At 39.6% G+C, this 19,421-nt stretch overlaps 4 protein-coding genes across 4 annotated transcripts; 3 read left to right on the top strand and 1 right to left on the bottom strand.

Annotated features, from left to right (window-relative positions):
* Positions 1–6,269: 6,269 nt before the first annotated feature.
* LOC144705813 (putative glucuronosyltransferase Os03g0287800) lies at positions 6,270–8,490 on the bottom strand. The gene is made up of 3 exons (XM_078578641.1): positions 7,877–8,490; positions 7,611–7,791; positions 6,270–6,489 (listed from the first exon to the last, which is right to left on the bottom strand). Exons 1-3 carry the CDS (start codon positions 8,377–8,379, stop codon positions 6,361–6,363), a joined length of 813 nt encoding a protein of 270 aa, XP_078434767.1. The 5' UTR covers positions 8,380–8,490; the 3' UTR covers positions 6,270–6,360.
* On the top strand, positions 8,487–11,113 carry TIM10 (Tim10/DDP family zinc finger protein). The gene is made up of 6 exons (XM_078578652.1): positions 8,487–8,712; positions 8,782–8,836; positions 10,102–10,154; positions 10,263–10,301; positions 10,410–10,479; positions 10,944–11,113. Exons 2-6 carry the CDS (start codon positions 8,807–8,809, stop codon positions 10,992–10,994), a joined length of 243 nt encoding a protein of 80 aa, XP_078434778.1. The 5' UTR covers positions 8,487–8,712; positions 8,782–8,806; the 3' UTR covers positions 10,995–11,113.
* A 148-nt stretch (positions 11,114–11,261) lies between these two features.
* LOC144705804 (alpha/beta-Hydrolases superfamily protein) lies at positions 11,262–14,479 on the top strand. The gene is made up of 6 exons (XM_078578632.1): positions 11,262–11,892; positions 12,413–12,604; positions 12,681–12,920; positions 13,172–13,389; positions 13,480–13,734; positions 13,982–14,479. Exons 1-6 carry the CDS (start codon positions 11,505–11,507, stop codon positions 14,237–14,239), a joined length of 1,551 nt encoding a protein of 516 aa, XP_078434758.1. The 5' UTR covers positions 11,262–11,504; the 3' UTR covers positions 14,240–14,479.
* Positions 14,480–15,881: 1,402 nt separating this feature from the next.
* Positions 15,882–19,048, top strand: LOC144705795 (uncharacterized). The gene is made up of 11 exons (XM_078578622.1): positions 15,882–16,244; positions 16,670–16,757; positions 17,265–17,356; positions 17,445–17,563; positions 17,731–17,846; positions 17,947–18,074; positions 18,198–18,284; positions 18,371–18,431; positions 18,512–18,552; positions 18,627–18,747; positions 18,830–19,048. Exons 1-11 carry the CDS (start codon positions 15,892–15,894, stop codon positions 18,887–18,889), a joined length of 1,266 nt encoding a protein of 421 aa, XP_078434748.1. The 5' UTR covers positions 15,882–15,891; the 3' UTR covers positions 18,890–19,048.
* Positions 19,049–19,421: the final 373 nt, after the last annotated feature.

Below are 19,421 nucleotides of genomic sequence, written 5' to 3'. Positions count from 1 at the left end.
AAAAACAATAGCTAGCAATTCCTTTTCAGTTGTAGTGTAATTTACCTGGGCATCTACTAAGGTTTTGCTAGCGTAATGGATGACCACTGGCTTCTTTTCGATGCGTTGACCAAGGACTGCACCTACCGCAAAATCAGAAGCATCGCACATCAGCTTGAAGGGAAGACTCCAGTCTGGTGCTTGTAGAATTGGTGCTTGCACTAGAGCCTCCTTAATCTGAATGAAAGCTTTCTTTGATGCATCGTTAAATTCAAAAATCAGATTGAAAATACCTAGACAGAATAGCACTATCTGCTCACATTTTCATGCAGAGTACAATTGATCTCAAAATTATTAATGTCAAGATGCTAAGGAGAGAGAATGGGTGACCTTTAGGGGAAGAATTCATTGAGTCAATCCATATGAATCTCTAGATGGTATTATACATAAGTGTCACCCATGTTGATTCAAAGCACAATTTTTAAGTGGCCCTTAGACTTGAGATATTAAACACATCAAGCATGAGCAATTATGTTTTTACCCTGAAGTATGAGTCTCAAATCATATTATTACTAATAGGCTTAGCTTAGATGCAATAAAAAGTTCATAAATTCATTGATACAATGATGTTCAGAAAGCGATTGATCCATATGAGTGGTCAATATGGGATCATCTGTCCATATGAGTGAAGAGATTTCAAGAGAAATGATTCAATGATGTCGTCGTAAGGTAATGAAAATATTGAAAAACATTTTCTATGTTGCTTCACAATGCATTATTGCTAATTAGGATGACTTATTATGGTATAATAGTTATCCACACCCAAAGTCATTCGAGTGTCATGTAGACGAGATACTATATGTACTCATAATGTATGAATTATTACATTATTTTGATTATTTGTATTTTTTATTTTCACTAAAAAGGTAAAGATGTGTGTATTATCAAGCTTAAAATGACTTAATGTTTTGATAATAATTCTGATTTTTATATAATTTGTGTATTTTTGTGAAATATTCGGAATGTATATTTTCTGTATTTTTGTTAAATACTATTATTGATTAAAAATCTGATTTATCATGATTTAAAGTCATTGTATCATGTGTTTCAGTTTAATTAATTAGTATATCATATGATTATTAATGGTGTCCAATCTATGGCTACTACCAATTATTGGCTGGCCCAACCATTATAAAAGGTGTATTTATGGCATTGTGCTTCAAAATGTCATGATGTGTCAGTATTTTTTCTTATTTTTCCCTCTCTAAATCCAAAATAAAGAATAAAATATTTAAATAAATAAAAAATTTATTTTTCACCTCGTACACGTCTAAGAAGCATAAAAACTCCATCTTAAAATTAAAGTAAATTTACAGTTAAAACACCACCGAGCTTAGACATGTTTAGTTCATGTGTGATGGTTATAATGAAGTTCGTGAATACAAGATAAGACTTGGTAAATTATGATGGGATTGTAATTCAGAGATCACTAGTTTTTTACCATGTGTTATAAATATTCCTATTCAAAGGATACTCGAGAAGGACATCAAAGTATACATATAGAATAGCATTATCTAGCCTCACTCATATAATGAGTATGGCGGTCTAAGTAGCCATTAGTGTGGAGACACTATAGAAAGATAGCGGATGCTCTTTGGTGGAAAGAGTTCACTGAATTGATCTGTACAAATCCCTAAATGATATTATACCAAATTGTCAATCAAGTTGATTCCCATCATGGTTGTTTAAATGGTCCTTAGACCTGAGACACCAAAGATATCTTGTGGACAGACAATTGTACTTTGAATATTACATACAAGTCTATAATCATGGGATTTATTTACAGTCTTAGTTTGGGTGAATCAAGAAATTCTGGAATACAATTGAGTGGTGAAGATGGGACAGTCCGCCTTAGTATTAGAGGAGACAGCTCAAGGAAGATGATGTAGTGAAATATCAGAGAAGAATTCTCTGATGATTTTTTAACACATATGTACTAACTCGGATGACTAATTAGGGTTTGAAAGTTAACCATACACACAGTGGACTTTTACATGTCAGAAGATACGCATAAATTTGGGGGGTTTTATGAAAAATACCCACGTAGTGTAGATTGGAAATGCCCTAAACTAAATTCACCTAAGCCGTAATTTTTTTGGGTCCTTCTTCTTCTCCCTTCTCCCCTTAGCTCTTCCACTTCGATGTGATCGAGACAACATAATAACGACGATGGAGCGTGAATGGAGCTCATCAAGGCAAAGGGGGAGATTCGACATACCATTGATTGTGTGTTTCATCTAGAGGCTGCACACATGAGCAGCTTGACTCATCACGCTCGAAGATCCAAAAAATCATGGATGGAATTTGTGCACAGGTGATTTGTTTCAATATTTTTTTGATGCTGCTACAATTTTGTTTAAGGCTTCCGTTGTGAATCATTTTGACTTGTTCATCTAGATGAAGGCCTCCAAAACCCAACAATGTTAATATCTGATTTTTTGAACTTGAATCAATGACTATCAAATCCCCACAATGAGGCATACATTTTGCTGCTCCCAGTTTTGACACTAGTCAAGTTGAGGTTTCAAGTGCATAAATCAAATTAAGATCATTTGGAAAACCCCGAAATTCAATTGGCACACTAGAACTATGATGCGTAGACCAACAGAGGATAGAAAAAAAATATAATATCCAACAATTTAGAAGCATTGGCAATTTTTTTAGAAAAGTGTCATGTCCCTCTCAAATTAACCATTCATACCCTTGGATCTATAGGTATGCCCCCATATTCATGCAAAAAATATTTTGAATGTGATATTAAACTGATACACCGACTTAAAGAAAGTGAGTTCGAGATCCATCAAGTTTCTTGGTGTGAACCATTTATTATTATTTTTTTGAAATTGCCCATTTATTAAATTTTAAAGACAAAAGAGAAGTGGGAGAGCTCTTTGGGAGTATAATTTTTCCTTTACCCTGCCAGGTTATAAGGATTTCCTTGCACTTGCATTTTAATATTCATTTCATCACCCTTTTCTGAAATTCATCATGTTCATTCTGTCCAAATTGATTTCATCCAATACTTTGAACCATTGATTTTCATCATATATCTTCATTCTAAATTGACTCCTATTCCACAATTAAATTATATATATATTCATCACCATTTATGCATTTATCCCTCATCCATCTACACCTTCCACATTTCATACATCATCTCTATTTATCACCCTCTCATTTCACTATCATTCATACTTATCCCTGTTTTTATCTTAAAAAATATTCCTTCTATTCTCCTAATCACCCATTAAAGGGTCAATAATTATGTAATCTATGTTACTTGCGGAAGGCCCATTCTCATCTCTATATAATCATATTTTTATGAGCCAATGCATCTCGTAAATAATATTTATTAATTCAAATATGAATGAGAAACTAAATGGATAACAAAATTTAATCATGTGAGAGGTAACTAAAGAAATAAAGATGTCCTAAATGTGGTGATGAAACACTTATATTTTCTTCAGCATGATGTGTAGTTTAGCATCTCCCATGTTGATGACTCAACTAATTGATTAGGTTGATTCAATATTAAGTAATATTTATGTTGGATATAATTCATTAATAAGATAATCCAACACAGATATATTAGGCTTATGGAGTCATAAAGATCATTGTGTAGCAACGGCGGTATTTATCGAGTAGAAGAAAAGGATATTTGACATGTCAAGGATTGGGCAGATATGTCTAGAGTTCTTAAACACCCGGCTTGTGATGATTATTTCAAAGAACCAAAATTACGATTCTACTACGTCCAAGATAATTTGATGAAGCTTTTTGGTTTTTTAAAAGGTTTGCTTTGATTATGCTTCTTCTTATGCTGTGAAAATAATATTTGGATCATCGATGACAGTCACAAACCCCAAAAAAATGTCATCAAGAGATCCATGACAATAATTAATAAAAAATTATTTGCAAAGAAAACGTAAGGGCTCACCTGAAATATCTGAAAGGGACTATTTCACAAAGATCCATTTTCCAATAAATATGAATGTTAAATTTTAAATTAGAGATCAATTCTAATTATGAACTGTGAAATCCTTTTTAAGATTCTTTTTTTATGATCCAGATATATTAAATAATTGAAAGTTTTTTATTGTTCCTCTTATATTGTGAGAGAGATAGACAATTATCATGTCAAACAATCTTATTAATCACATGCCTTTTCAGCATTCCCAAATCAAGTATTCCCCCTTTCTCATGACATCACATTTCTATGTATGGATTGAAATACACTGCATTCATTTTATGAACATAAATGTTACGAAAAAATCCAGAGAACCATCAAATACAGGGAGAAGAATAAAATTAAAGTGATTAGAATACAGGTAATGGTTAATATTTTCTAAATAGTATTGCATCAAGTCACATTGACACAGTCCAAAATAAAATGTGTCATTTTCAATAGACTGTGAGTGCAATAAGGAATACAAATCACTTGAGATCAAACTGTTATACTATAAAATTAAGATTTGTTTTATTTTGTCACTAATTCACTAATATCAATACAAGTGCATAAACACCAATCACTGTAATAATTATGTGAATAATGTAAGTACAGTTGATCCCAAAATATGCCATGGACTGATGCACTATGATCATCTATCAACTGTTTTGCGTGAGCTTCTGTTACCATGTCATCTTCCATTTGACTCCGATGAGAAAACTTTTAAATGAAAGGCAGAAACAAAAAGTAGACAGATAACCCCTTTGATTACGGTTTGGTTTGTGGGGGAACATGTCATGGGGATGAGATGGATGACAGATAATGTGCATCTCCATCGTGCCTTCATACGTCCTTACCATCATTATGCATATAAAGGTGCGAATTCATGCATATTATCCTTGATTTCATTTATACTCCAACTGCTGTGCATAACAATAGTGGTTCTTAAGTTCAGATCATTTTTTCAATATTTTTTCATGAATTAATTCATAAATATACGATTCATTTAGGTTGGAATATATTTTAAATATTTAATGGTATTTCTTTCTGGATTTATGGGCTTATTGGATACATGTATTGGGTCGTGAAACATACTTAGTTGGTCATCGCGAGAAAGTCAATTTAGCTAAGGGGAATTAGGTCAAAAAATATTACAAGAAAGTGGTTAGCAAAGCACTCTAAATAGTATCAATACGATTGACTCAAACTGGGTGAAGTCCGGGTTCAAATAAGACACGGAACATCTATAAAAAAATTATCAAAACCCATCATCTTGTGTTACAAAACTGAGTAAATTCATTATTAAATTGACTCTAAACGTTATAAAATTATCAAAGCCCATCATCATAAGATGAAAATCCAATGTCTGCCCCTCTTTATTTAAAATCAAAGGAACTATAATTTTTTTATTTTTATTTTGAAACATCTATGCCAAATCAAAATATGTGTTTATGCTCCCTGAAAGCAGAGATCCAAATAAATCTATTGAGTGCAAGCATTTGCTAATTGATGCTCTGAAGATAGAGAAAACTGAATTTAATTACTAATTTTTCTTGAATGTTTCTGATTTGATTCCCATCTTAACTCATCTATAGTGTAAAAAGATGAATAAAAACCCATTTTAAAAAAAAATCCACAAATTATTGAGGAATGATCTAAGTCTCACTGTGACAAAGTCCCTGATTTTCACAATGATTTCATCTCTAAATTTTAACGAATGGATTGTTTATCAAGCACCATCAATGACATCTCACCAAATATCATGGGAAAACGACATCTAGTGCCATGTGAGGGAAGATGAGACATTGTGACCCATCATCTCATTGGACCCCCCTAAAATTGGAAGAAACCTATTTGATTTTGATTTCAAAACTCATTTATAACATACTATCATACATTTAAAAATTCACGGCTCCCAGAATCTTTGGGATCCATTTCATGAAACGTCAATCTCGTCATCTATGTGGGTTCTGCTTATAACTCAGAAAAAATGGTACTTTAAGTCCGAATAGATCCAGTCCTTATTGAGATGTGAAACTTTATACAAATAAACATTCAAAGATGATTTAATAATATCATCCTTAAAATTTTTTAAAGGATGCTATCATCTTCCAACATCTTGGGGGACTCGTAATCCTGTCATCTCTCATTCCCTATGTGGCTCTGTCCTGTCAGTCGTCAAACCTCTCATTTTTTCATTAAGAGAAATAAAGAATTTCTCTCTCTTCATTAAAATTGCAGTGACTAATAAGCTATACATTTTCGAATTTTGATGGGAGTGAGAAAATCTATGTAATGAGGGTGTGATTTCCGAAAGCTGTTGCCTCAGTAAATTAAAGAGTCAACAAAAAGAATAGGGGGAAGCGGCGACAGTTCTATTCTCTACTTCTAATCGGACGGCTGGGAAGGTGCCACGTCATGATGTTAGCACAATCCGGCGAAGGCACAGGCTCCACACTGTTCCTCTCTTCGAGGACCGCCTGTCGCACCAAGCCAACCAAGCCCTGAAATTTCGGCCCATTTGGCCCAATAGACCAAAAATAAATAAATAAATAATCAGAAATAAGTTTTTTTTTTAATCTCTGAGAAGAAGAGAGCGACCCGGGGCTACGCTATTTATTTTCTAAAAAATATTTTTTAAAAAAATCTGTAGGACGCAGACGGGAGTCAGGTACGGCAGCGTCATCCATCACGTCACCCGTCACGGAGACGGCCACGGGACAGATGACATGACAGTGACCGTGACGATGATGAAATTAGGGGGCCGTGAGGGTGACAGAGGACAAACTGGGCGTGACGGTGACGGGACAGTGATGGGGGGCCTCGGATGAGTGACATGACGGGACGGCCGTCACGGATGACGGTCATGCCAGATTCTTAAAAATGAGTAAAAAAGCTTTAAAATCATTAGATTTAAGCTTTTCGACGGCCGAGATTTTGCCACATGGCGTAGCTTACTCGATTTCTTGGCATTTTGCAGAAAAGTCCCCACATTAATTCACACGTGCAAAAAGATGCCGTCCAAAGATAATTGGAGATATGCCCCTCTAATTCTCTCTCCTCCTCATGGTTGTTTGTCCCGTCATACGTGACGGTGACGCCGTCTGGTGATCGGGACGTGACGGGGGTGTTGCAAACCCTGATGGTGAAGCAAACATGCCAGATTTTTCCGAAATCCTAAAACATGTGATGGGAAGGTGATGCGACGAAATTTTGTCACGTCACCATCCATCATGGATCGTCAACCATCCCGTCTCGTCTGGGACGTCACGTCCCGGACGTGCCGTTCCCTAAATGGAAGGGTTATTTCGTGGAAGAAACTGTCCCGTCGGGGAGATTGGACCAATGGTGGGACGTAGAATTGTACAATTCCACCGGTGGGCAGACGACACACTTTTGCATCCATGGACTAAATATCCGTCATGTATGGGGCGTTAACACGGGACAGGAAGGTTTCTTCGTCCCGTGGGAATCAATTAGGATCCGAGAGGGAAAGCCGAGCAGGAGCCGAGAGGGAAAGCCGAGCAGGAGCTGAGCTGGAGCCTGAACCAAGCGAGTCGAGAGGGAAAGCCGAGCAGGAGCCGAGAGTTTATAAGGGTGACGGGACGGGACGGGACGGCTATACCTGGGGCAAATCGGAGGAATTCCGCCGCCACAAAATAGAACTGTTGAAGGAGACGCCGGCGAGATCAACGGCGGAGGATCGCCAATCAACCACGCGGGAGGACCTGCACACGGGTCCGTCAACGTCAACCGTCGTCCCGTCCGGCGCAATCCCAGCCGTCGGCCAGGCGCCGACCATCGCCCTGTCGAATCACCCCCTCAATCAGTCGATCTGAACCGTCCGTTTCCCATATCAAAAATCCACTTAAAAAAAAATAATTCTCCTACTGTGTTCTCCTGATGTGATCGAAGAGGCGGAGATCGAAGACGGCGGAGATCGGCGCGAAGAGGACGAGCCCGTCGAGGCGGTGCTTGGCGATGTGGGAGAGGGCGAGGTTGTTCTGATCTTCCACGGAGGAGATCGGATCGGAGGGAAGATGACGGTACATGACCGTCGTCCGTCGCAGGAGCTCGGCGGTGGAGTTGACGGTAGGCTGAGGCTCGACGACGAGCCAGAGAAGGGGAGGGGGGACGAGGGACAAGGCGACGGCCGTCTTCCGTAGAAGCGCGTTCTTGAGATCGCCCGTCTCCGTCGTCGTCGTCGTCGTCACAGTGATTACAAGCTTTCTCCGGAGATTCTCCTTCGCGGCGGAGGATGGGGCCGCGTTGAAGCTGCGCCGCCAGTCCACGGCGGAGACGGGCCAGTAGTTTGAAAGCAGAATCGCTATAAAGCACCCCAATATGAAGCAGAGAGACAGATGAACGACCGCTCTTCTCCATGGCTCCGCCATCTTCTTCTTCTCCGTGTTCTTCGTGTTCTTCGTGTTCTTCGGCTTATTGTTGGGGGTTGAAGTAGAGGAAGATGAAAGCGACCGGCCACCGTCTCTCTACCGGCCGCCGAAGAAGTCTGGCCATGTCGGGGTCAGCAGCCGCGACCGGGTCGTCAATCGCGCGTCGCGGGCCCAGTAGTTTTTTGAAAGTTTTTGGGCTTGTGTTGGGCCGCTTAGTTTTGGCCCAGATTGATTCGCTGAGTTCGTCTTGTTAGGGTAGGTCTTTCTTCCGATTTGCGATTCACGTCGAAAGTTTCTACTTCCGCCACCGGGAACCAGTCTGCTAATCTGAAGGTGTTGTTTGTTTGTAGTTTGATTGATTTTATGGTTTCATTTGATCAGTTTTCTCTTCTTGATCTTCAGGCTGAGGTGATTGTTACGTTCACCGATGGCTGATTCCGGCCTTGACAAAGATCAGGTTCCTTTTACTTCTTTTTCGTAGCTTGTCCGCAGCCTTGAGAAAGATCAGCTCGACATCCGACGGTTACTCTCATGAAAATCAAAATGGATGCTTGATAGGATCTTATTTTTCCCGACGATGACTTCAAAATCTATTCACCGGGGTTCTTAGTTTATTTGCGATTTGACTCACCTTCATCTTCTGAATTCGAAATTCGAGAAACTTGGTGTCAGTGATCATCCTCTTGGACTGATGGAAGTCTTGTGTTTATTCTCTCACTGCATACTGACGGATTGAGCTTAGAAGAACCGAAATTTATACCATCTCGAGATATCTGTTATATAGGCCATTTTGCGCTCAACGTTGGCTGACTCTTCCGTCGTCTGTTTGACAGAAAGGGAAACTTTATTAGATAATTGACTTGATTTGATGATCACCCCTTTGGTCGTCCATGAAAATCTTTCGTTGGGTTTCGTTTCATTGGTATCAGAGCCCTTTCACTCCATTTCTTGTATGAATTTCGGTGAATTATTAACCAAGTCTGTTTGATAATTAGATGGGGCTTGTCTCTTCCTGCGGAAAAACAAACATCTGGCTCTTATTGTTCATTGTGCGGCATTTATATACTGAATATATATATATAGCGTTGGATGTGATTTTCATCGTTATGTGAATAATGATAATAAGTCCTTGCATATTTCATAATGCAAGTTTTAAATGTGTGCGCATTTAAATATCTCTATTAGGATGTCTACTAGCCGTTATGTGAAAAAAATGCATAACGGCTAGTAGACATCCTAATAGAGATAAAAAGGCATAACGGCGAGTATACATCCTGATAGATATAAAAAAGGTATAACGGCTAGTAGACATCCTAATAGAGATAGAACACTGAAGGAGGCTAAGACTCTGATTTAGAGTCCTGAGGAGGTTATGAATGAACTTGCTAACGTGGATATAATGGAATCAACATTCAAATCAAGAATTGTTAGATTTTTAGAAACCAGCATAGAAGATAATGAGATATTATTATTACATGAAGCACACTTTTGATTATACTATAGAGAGAATCCTGAGAGTGAGGTATAAGAGGGGGATGAAGATGGATAATTTTATGTTGCTTAGCTTCTAATTGGTTGGACAAAACTGTTTTAACCTGTATTAGAGAAACTACTGATGAAATTCGTAAATATACTTTCTCTTCCACACGATAATAGCTTCCTTTAACCTATCATTGGTTTTTATGGGCAATCCAGTCTGCTTCACAAACTTACTACCTGCAGATCATCGGGATGGCAGAGACTGAAATGACGTACAGAGTTGACATGTTCAACAGGTAAAGAACCTCGCTCCGGCTTTCAATTCCAATTAAATGTTTTTACGTTATCCAATTTTTAATTTTTGTCATCTAATTCTAAGTTTACTTTATTTTCGCTTGGCGCAGGCTTACAAAGACTTGCTTCGACAAGTGCATTGAAAAAAAGTGCGTTGTCCAAATTTTTGCTTAGCCTTCCCACATGAGCCATTTTTCAATGAACTTTTTTTTTTTGAAAGAAAGATTTTTCAATGAACTTTACTTGCTCATGAGCAGGTACAAGGAGTCTGAGCTCAACATGGGCGAGAACAGCTGCATTGACCGCTGTGTTTCGAAGTATTGGCAGGTCATCTCTCTCTCTCTACCTCTCGTTACAACTAGGATCGTAGGAACCACCATCTGTTCTGTCCCAATCCGTCATCTGTCGAACAGGTGGACAAAGTCATTTCCATCATCAGTCATCTGTCCGAGATGGGGGATGAATGGTGAAGGAAATGACTACGGAGAGGGGACGAGAAAGAGAATTGGAGTGAGAGAAAGACAGTTTGAGGAGGGAGGAAGTCATTTCCATCATGGGTTTGATTCTTAGTCAAGGCGAATGACTGAACTGGAGCGAGAGGGACACTCACTGAGAGAGGGAGGGAGTCATTTCCATCATTTCCGTCATCATCCCTTCCATTCTTAGTCAGGACTAATGACTGAACTGGACTGATGAACCGATGGCAAAATAGACGGCCATTTCATCCGTCATCCGTCATCCGTCATAATTATATCTGTATATACGTTAATTGAGAATTTCCTGCTGTGCAGGTGACAAACTTAGTGGGCCAATTGCTGGGCTCCAACCGGCCCCCCATGTGAGCCGCGGAGGCCCACACATCGCTTATAAAAATCTACGGATCTGACCTCCTCCCAATTTTTTCTGGTCAACTCTTCGGCCCACCCATTTTCTAATTTACCGTAACAGAAAAGTCAACAAAGCCTCCAAAATTGACCGCGTCAACAACCCGGTCAACGTTCTGTCTTCACACGCATGCCAGCTCGGCATTGGCTGCACATGGCCAGATCAGCCGCCGCTACGAGGCCACGTGCGTCCAATTACAACCCGCCACCTGTCTTTCCCCGTCTTTTTTTTACGTGCCCACTCTACTCAGTGGGCGGGTGGGGACAGCAGCCACGACAGTTACCCGCCGGGAGCGGGCGGTGACGTGGCGAGCCCCGAGCCGTCGATGCGGGGACGTGCGGATGGGATTCGACGGGGCGGGCCGGCGGTTAGAGTAAGAAGTGGGATCGTCGGGGGAGGGAGGGAGGAAGGAAGGATGTCGAGATCTTCCATGGCGACGGGGCGAGATCGTTGAGAAGTTGGGGGAGATGGCGGATTGGGAGGAGGATTTGGCTAGCCTTGTGACGGAATCGGGGATCTCGTACCAGTACAGCGGCTATGGAGGAGCGCCGGCGAGGGTGGTGGAAGGAGAGGAATCGAAGGGCGTGGAAGAACAGGCGGAATCTCTCAAGGACATGATGGAAGGGTTCTTTGAGGCGTCGCGGGAGTTGATCGTCGAGTTGGGGAAGAGTTGTAGGGATATCTTGCGCCATAGCTTGGTCGGGGTGGAGGATTCTCCGATCGTGAGGAGTTTGAGGACCGGTTGTGTGTCGGTCGCTGCTCGATTGGAGTTTTTGAACGAGTATTTGCCTGAGGATCGGGAGCCTGCGCATGCATGGCCTGTTATTGTTCTGGTTTTCCTGCTTGCGATCGTCGGTATGTTGAATTTTTGGCGTTGGTTATCTCTTTGAGACTGTGATTTCATTAAGAGCGCATGTTCTTGTCGTAATTGAAAGGCTTTGAGGTTTCTCAGACTCGATCCGTGGTGTAATGTACCTACATTTCGATCGTAATGCATCGGGAGACGATTTTATCGATCCGAATTGCTAAATTTCCCTTTTTCTTCGCCTGGAAAAACATGAAAACCTCCTTTCGCTGCCGGATAATATCCCCTTTTTTGGAGGCCTAGCTGTGGATATTCTTCATTACGCATTATCCCAGGATAGAAAATATTAAGGGCTTTGTTTAATTTCTTGAATTTCAAACATTTGGATCCCCGAAGCCTTCAATTAGTATACAAATGATCGAGTTCGTCTTATGCTTTTGGGGATGGTTACTTTGTGCATGCCTGTGGACATTTATGAATTCCTTTAAATTTTGAAGACGAAATATGAAGCATAACAACAAACGATTGTTGGACCCTTCATGTATAATTCATTTCTTTGATCCTCTGCAGCGTCATTTTTCAGTTCAGAAAGTGAATATTCTATCGAACCACCTAGGAAGGTACAGATACATCCACCCTCTGCTTCACACATTCAACTTCCGGATGGAAGAAATTTGTCATATTGCCGACAAGGTGTCCCTGCTGAAAACGCTAGATTTTCTATGGTTGTTCCTCATTCTTTTCTATCTTCCAGGCTCTCGGGTAATTTTTTTTCTCACAATATCAAGAGTTTGATACGAACCTTATTTGGTTTTCACTTAGTTACATCTTGAAACAGGAATACCGGGAATAAAAGAATCTCTTCTTCAGGAGTTTGGTGTCCATTTAGTGGCATATGATCTTCCAGGTTTTGGTGAGAGTGACCCGCATCCTAGAAGAGATCTCAACTCTTCTGCCACGGATATGCTGTTTTTGGCAAATGCATTGGGAATTCAGGATAAATTCTGGGTCCTTGGGCACTCAAGTGGAGGAATGCATGCATGGGCTGCCCTACGATACATTCCCAGCAAACTGGCAGGCATGTCCTCTGATTGGTTACCATATTTTATGAGTGTGTAAAAAATACATAAAGGCAAGCATAGATTCAATTTTAAATTTTGCAATCGCATTCTTGAAAAAAATACCCTTATAAAAAGAGCAGTTTGTTTTGACAGACTTTATGGGAAAAACGGCCCATATTCTATGCAACTGATATCTAAAATTGTTAGAAATTTTTCACAAGTGTTGCGAACTTGAGTGTTTATCCTTCTCATTGTCTGGAAATTACAGGAGCTATCCTTTTTGCTCCGATGGTGAATCCGTATGAATCGAAAATGACGAAAGAGGAAAAACACAAGATCTGGGTACAGTGGAGCTCAAAAAGGAAGTTCTTGTACATTTTAGCCCGGAAGTTTCCGTCTTTTCTCCCTTATTTTTACTGGAAAAGTTTCTTATCCGGGGAGCACGGAGAACCTGAAAACCTGTTATCTTTGTCCTTAGGGAAGAAGGTAGTAAAATATATGATTACCTGCAATTTTCCCTAATTTATAAAAATATTACTTTCCTGAAACATAACTCGTTACCAAATTATGAGACAGGACAAGGCTTTGATGGGAGAGCGTGCCTTCAAAGCATTCTGGGAGAGAAACATGGAGGAATCAATTCGACAGAGGAATTCAAACCCATTTGTCGAGGAAGCGATTCTACAGGTATCAAGCTGGGGATTTTCTTTAGCGGATCTACAAGCGTCGAAAAGTCCTGAAGGCAATGGATTCCTTAACTGGTTGAAATCCTTCTACTCCCTTGCTGAAAGGAAATCTCCCAGTTTTGATGGTCCCATACACGTCTGGCAGGTCTGCTCTGACAACCAGCTCTTACTGCATTTTTATCTCAACTTCTGCTGATGAATTGAAATTATTAAATTACAATCAGCTCTTACTGCATTTTTATCTCAAATTCTGCTAGTGAATTGAAAGTATTAAATTACAACCAGCTCTTACTGCATTTTTATCTCAAATTCTGCTAATGAATTGAAAGTTTTAAATTACTTAACTGATGAATTGACAAATTATGACACTTCCCCCTTTATTTTATATGAAGGGCACGGAGGATCGAGTGGTGCCGCCAACAGTGGCAGATTATGTGCAGCGTGTTCTACCAGAAACTTTGGTGCATAGACTTTCCAGCGAAGGGCATTTCTCGTATTTCTACTTCTGCGACGAATGCCACCGGCACGTGTTCACCACAGTTTTTGGGCCACCACAGGGCCCAATAGAGCCCACTGATGACTCTGTTGAGGATCAGATTACAGTTGAGGTCTCTGATGGGGATCTAACCAGCTTATTTGAGCAGCAGTAGTCTGGTGAGATGAAGGCATTTTTTCCTCTCTCTTTCTGCCTCTCTCTGATGATGTTCTTGAGCCAAAATACCTTACACTTGTAAATACACAAGTGAAAAAACGGGGGTTGGGGAGAAACTACAGTCTACAGCACAGAGTATGATGTATTCAGTACCTTTTTAAAGGCATAAACCATGGTTCTCTTTAATTGAGGTGTATGTTGACATGCCCTCTTGATAAGACCTTAAATTGTATGTTGACATGCTCTTCGGTCTTCACTAACCCAACCTGTCCAAGTAGGGCTCACTATTTTGAACCGAAGCCCGGTTGGACCGGACCAAACCAAGAGCAGCCAGACAGTCTAGTTTTGGTCCGAGGGTCAAACTGGAGTGGGAACGGATTATAAATATTTTCTCTCTGTTAATTTGTTGATGCACAAGTTTCCCAGCTCATGCTAAAATTTCCTAGCTCACAATCTAACAGTGATAATTTGAAGTTGGCCATATTTCATCCGAACTAAAGTCAATTTGAAAATTCAAAATATATGAAATATAAACGGTAATATATAGATAAATTAAAATCAGTTTCCCTAAGACAATGCATACGGAAGACAATCAATGATTAAGCCTAAAAAAAGAGCAAGTTTACGAGATAAATGAAAATATCAGGCAGTGAAATAAGGCTTTATGGTTTCCCATCCAAATAAAAAGTCAGATTTAGCAACTCTGATCGATAAAATTGTTCCCCAAAGCACTATGCTGGAACAAAGGCACCATAGATTCGTAAGGAAAACACATGTATATGAATTCCTTCTATTTATGAGTAAGAAATGAAATTAAATAAGCAATGTGATTACTCAGATATTAATGACATATGCCCTAAAACAATGTGATTATGAGCATGTTTACAATGTAGCACCCCCTGCTAACAAAAAAATTGTGTTTACACAAATTTTGAACTGACAATCTCATCACATGACCTGAACGTGTTAACCAATCGATCATGCTTCTCATTTATTTAATTGATGATCCTCATAGAAAATGATAAAAATTTTCAAGTATCGGTCCAAACTGACCTGATCTTATTCTAGCATCAATCCAGCCTTGGTTCGCTCGCAATTCAATCTTGCTATAGTCTGGTGTAGTCTGATCTAGTCATGTCTAGTATCGACCCGATCAGGTCGACTGGTTAATGTACAATTCAAAATAGAAAATTTAATTAAAAAAACGATCTATAATTCACCAACAAACAGTATTGTATTACAAACGAATTTCTGCACGACACACCACACTGCCATTCCTAATTTCTCTAAAACATACATATTTGTTATTTTAGAAAATATAAATTTCCGTCTTTAAAAAAAAAAAAGAAAAATCGTAGCCGGTTAAACTTCATCTCCAGCGTCCAGATAGAATTGGACGGCTCGCTTTCGTTGACCAATTCCAATTTTTTCCCTCTGTTTTCTTTCCACGCTGGACGACACGTGTAAGGTTACTTCGGCCACGTCATATAAGCCAATGGGAACGCGCCACGTGTGCTTCGCATCAAAATTCCAAATTCGAGCCTTTTCCCGATCCAGAGAAAATTACAAAAATGACAAAAATAGAGTTTCCAGATATATATATATTACGTATATATATTACGAACTTGATTTGTTAGGAGAACGGCAACCATGGCTGTCAGAAGAAGAGCTTCTCCGGCTGAGGCTTCCGATGGAGCAACTCAAGCTCAGAACGATGTTCGTTCTGCTCCAGCGGACGAGCTTCCTGCGCTCGATCCTCCAAGGCTTGCTCTGGTTCTCTCTTTGTCGGCCGTGTTCTTCGTGCCGTTCTTTTACGCGGTGTTCTATGTTTACGACATCGAATCCGAGCTTCGGCGATCGATTGTGATCAATGCTGCTATGAGCTTTGGAGGGTTTCTTGTAGCTCTGCGATCTATTCCGGTGGCGGCTAGGTATCTTCTGAAGCGCAACCTCTTCGGTTACGACATCAACAAAAAGGGCACTCCCCGGGGCAGTATCAAAGTGTGAGCACCCTTTATTGTTCTTCGATGTGGCATTTTCATGTGTATTTCACCGTTTTTTTTTTAGATTTAGCTCCAGGTCAAAGTGCTGTTGCCCAAAACTGCTTTCAGATGTGCGAATTTGGGTTATTGCTGTCGTCCTTCGTAAATTATTCATTTGGATATTCCAGTTCACCCCGGAAATTTTACTGACATGATTATATTTTTTTGATTTGATGGTTTTGTTGCAAAATTCTTTTAATCGTGTCCATGAATTCTTATCGTTGGAATTGGACAAGCGCATTTTCTAGATTTAATTGATGAAAATTATCTTTATTGATTAGAGTATCCCTTGATTCTCTTTTCTGGTTTAATCTCTTTCTTTCAGGAGTCCAGAACAGCTGCATTTTATGCAGTTACTAACTTTCATTTTATTGTGCATTTTTCAGGCCCGAGTCTCTAGGCATTGTGATTGGGATCGTTTTCTTGGTCGTGACAATACTTTTCCAGCAATTCAACTTTACTGCAGACTCCAATGTACGTAAACCCCAATTTTTGCGTTTCATTCTGGCGTGATAAGAGGGGTTTAGAATTCCGTTGCTGTGAATTTGGATTTCTGTCGCATGACATGAAGATTCTTTTCCTCCCTGTGTCTTGAATTCAGTTACTCTATAAAATGCTCTAGACCGTTTCCTTTTAGCCGGGAACAGTTTGCACAGGTCTACTAATCGTTTATTATGTAGCTGAGTCCCGCGTTGTTAATCGCTTCGTAGTTCATAGATTTTTTGTGTTGGTTATTATGTCGGTTAATTAGATCAAATACTGTGATATTTATGGTTAACTTTGGTTTCATGGGTTCCTCGTGATCATATTTATCATCCATCAAGACATGACGCGGTGCATCTTGTCGTGTCTTTTCTTTAATTCAAATCGGCATTTTGTTTGCTTTAATTTTATGCAAAACATAGCAAGAATTTATTCTCGCCATGCCTAGGTTTTTATCGTTCTACTAGTTAATAAATTGAATTATATTGGACCTTTCAGTGGCTTGTTGAATACAACGCGGCATTAGCATCCGTTTGCTTCATGATTCTTCTGGGCTTTGTGGATGATGTCCTTGATGTTCCATGGAGAATGTAGGTTTTTTTTTTCTTCTTCCTCGATAACTGAATGTTCCTTTTTTCTATATAACCAAATGCTTATTCCTTTTTTTTCTGAGAGCAGAAAACTGCTGCTGCCCTCGTTTGCAGCACTTCCTTTGCTGATGGCATATGCTGGACATACAAGTATTATCATTCCAAAACCTCTTATTCCGTACATCGGAGTGAAAATTCTCGACCTGGGTAAGTTATAGCATCATTAGATTAGTCAATGTCTGGAATAAATCAAACAAATACTTGAAAATTTTGATCCAAACCTAATCGAAGAAATATCATGCGTTCAAAACTACAGTCTGTGGAATGAATACATTGTGTTTCCTTGCGGCCTTATAATTCATTCTCTTCTACAGGGGTGATCTACAAAGTTTACATGGGCATGTTGGCAGTCTTTTGCACGAATTCAATCAACATTCACGCTGGGTTAAATGGCCTGGAAGTTGGACAGACAATTGTCATTTCGGCTGCTGTAAGAAAAAAAAACTTCCGAATGTTTAAACCCGATTTATCCTTTTTAGGAATTGTCGAAAATTATTTTGAACCAATCTTTGCTTTAACCGCGACGGCAGGTGTTGGTTCATAACGTTATGCAAATCGGCGCCTCGAATGATCCAGAGTATAAGCAAGCGCATGGATTCTCAATCTATTTGGTGCAGCCATTACTGGCCATGTCTCTGGCTCTATTTTCTTTCAACTGGTAACTAGGACTTCAACATGCATATATATATTTTTTGAATGAACATGCGTATAATTTTGATCTCATTAGTCCACCAAAAATTTAATCCTAATAGTTTTTTTTTCTTTTTGGGGGAAAATATAGGTACCCATCATCCGTTTTTGTAGGGGATACATACACCTATTTTGCGGGTATGGCATTGGCTGTTGTCGGAATCCTAGGCCATTTCAGGTTAATTAATGGAGATTAAATCCTCTTTATCCCCTATAACTGCTATCCAAGTATCTTAATAACAACGGTTAACCTTTTGTCTCCAGTGAAACGCTTTTGTTGTTTTTCTTGCCACAGGTCTTGAATTTTCTCTATTCGTGCCCGCAGGTGCGCACTCTCTTTCTTACCTTCCGTTTTGTTCTCTTCGTATCTGATAAAAATTTTGGTATTTACTCTGCGTTGAACAGCTTTTTAAAATAATTCCATGTCCCCGGCATCGCCTCCCCAAGTAAATACCCAAGAACTTAATCCCTCTTGCAGCATCTGATCAATTTAAATTAAATATGAAAAATTTAACTCCAGGTTTGATCCAAAGACTGGGTTGTTGACCGGTACGAAGGATGGCACTCTTGTAAACCTGTTCCTCAGACTGTTTGGTCGGTGCTCAGAGCGAGCGCTCTGCATCAGGCTTCTGGTCTTTCAGGTTAATTTTCTTTCTTCGCCATCTCAATCAATCTTTCTGACCTTATGCATACGATTAAAACACCTTATTTTCATTAAATCAGGCCCAATCATGTCTATTCTGTTTCTGGCTGAGGCACATTCTATCAGGCTGGTACAAGTAGCACTGTCAACCGCTCCGTCGGATCCTTTTCCCATCTCCTCTCAAATGCAATTATTATTTTCGACGCATCCTCACAAAATGAGCCATTTCGTGAATCAATGGAATGTCTGTCAATCGATATCTATTCTATCAGACTTTACGAAGTGGTGTTCATTTTTTATATTTTAGTGGCATGATCCAGCTAGTAGCCATATTTGAGTAAAACATGAGTTCTTGAAGAACATTGGATCAGATCTTTTGTTTTGATCGACTAAATTTGGACCTAGCATAAAGGACTCTAAGCCTTTCATTAACCTGGCATCATCTAAAGATGACCATACCTGGACCGACTAGAAAACAACCTTATTTTCATTAAATCAGGCTCTATCATGTCTCTTCTGTTTCTGGCTGAGGTACGTTCCAGAAGGCTGGTACAAGTAGCACCGGCAACTGCTCCAATGGATCCTTTTTCTGCCCCCTCTAAAATGCACTTATTACTTTTTGACGAATCCTCGTAAAATGAGCTATTTCGTGAATCAATGGAATGTCTGTCT

This window comes from Wolffia australiana, chromosome 1 (assembly GCF_029677425.1).
Source record: "Wolffia australiana isolate 7733 chromosome 1, ASM2967742v1".
In the NCBI taxonomy this organism is placed as follows: domain Eukaryota; kingdom Viridiplantae; phylum Streptophyta; class Magnoliopsida; order Alismatales; family Araceae; genus Wolffia; species Wolffia australiana.
The sequence above is the reverse complement of the archived record's forward strand: the minus strand, read 5'-3'. Positions and strand labels throughout refer to the sequence as shown.

Excerpts from the sequence above, each read along its gene's own strand:
- LOC144705813 (XM_078578641.1), bottom strand. The coding sequence starts at position 8,379 with ATGGCGGAGCCATGGAGAAGAGCGGTCGTTCATCTGTCTCTCTGCTTC. Across the intron at positions 7,792-7,876 it reads GATCACATCAGGAGAACACA|GGCGATGGTCGGCGCCTGGC; the intron begins GTAGGAGAATTA and ends GTGATTCGACAG. Across the intron at positions 6,490-7,610 it reads ATTCCTCCGATTTGCCCCAG|GGCTTGGTTGGCTTGGTGCG; the intron begins GTATAGCCGTCC and ends CCGAAATTTCAG.
- TIM10 (XM_078578652.1), top strand. The coding sequence starts at position 8,807 with ATGGCTGATTCCGGCCTTGACAAAGATCAG. Across the intron at positions 10,155-10,262 it reads AGAGTTGACATGTTCAACAG|GCTTACAAAGACTTGCTTCG; the intron begins GTAAAGAACCTC and ends CGCTTGGCGCAG. Across the intron at positions 10,302-10,409 it reads GACAAGTGCATTGAAAAAAA|GTACAAGGAGTCTGAGCTCA; the intron begins GTGCGTTGTCCA and ends GCTCATGAGCAG.
- LOC144705804 (XM_078578632.1), top strand. The coding sequence starts at position 11,505 with ATGGCGGATTGGGAGGAGGATTTGGCTAGCCTTGTGACGGAATCGGGG. Across the intron at positions 11,893-12,412 it reads TTTCCTGCTTGCGATCGTCG|CGTCATTTTTCAGTTCAGAA; the intron begins GTATGTTGAATT and ends GATCCTCTGCAG. Across the intron at positions 13,390-13,479 it reads CTTTGTCCTTAGGGAAGAAG|GACAAGGCTTTGATGGGAGA; the intron begins GTAGTAAAATAT and ends ATTATGAGACAG.
- LOC144705795 (XM_078578622.1), top strand. The coding sequence starts at position 15,892 with ATGGCTGTCAGAAGAAGAGCTTCTCCGGCTGAGGCTTCCGATGGAGCA. Across the intron at positions 17,847-17,946 it reads CAATTGTCATTTCGGCTGCT|GTGTTGGTTCATAACGTTAT; the intron begins GTAAGAAAAAAA and ends CCGCGACGGCAG. Across the intron at positions 18,285-18,370 it reads GGAATCCTAGGCCATTTCAG|TGAAACGCTTTTGTTGTTTT; the intron begins GTTAATTAATGG and ends TTTTGTCTCCAG.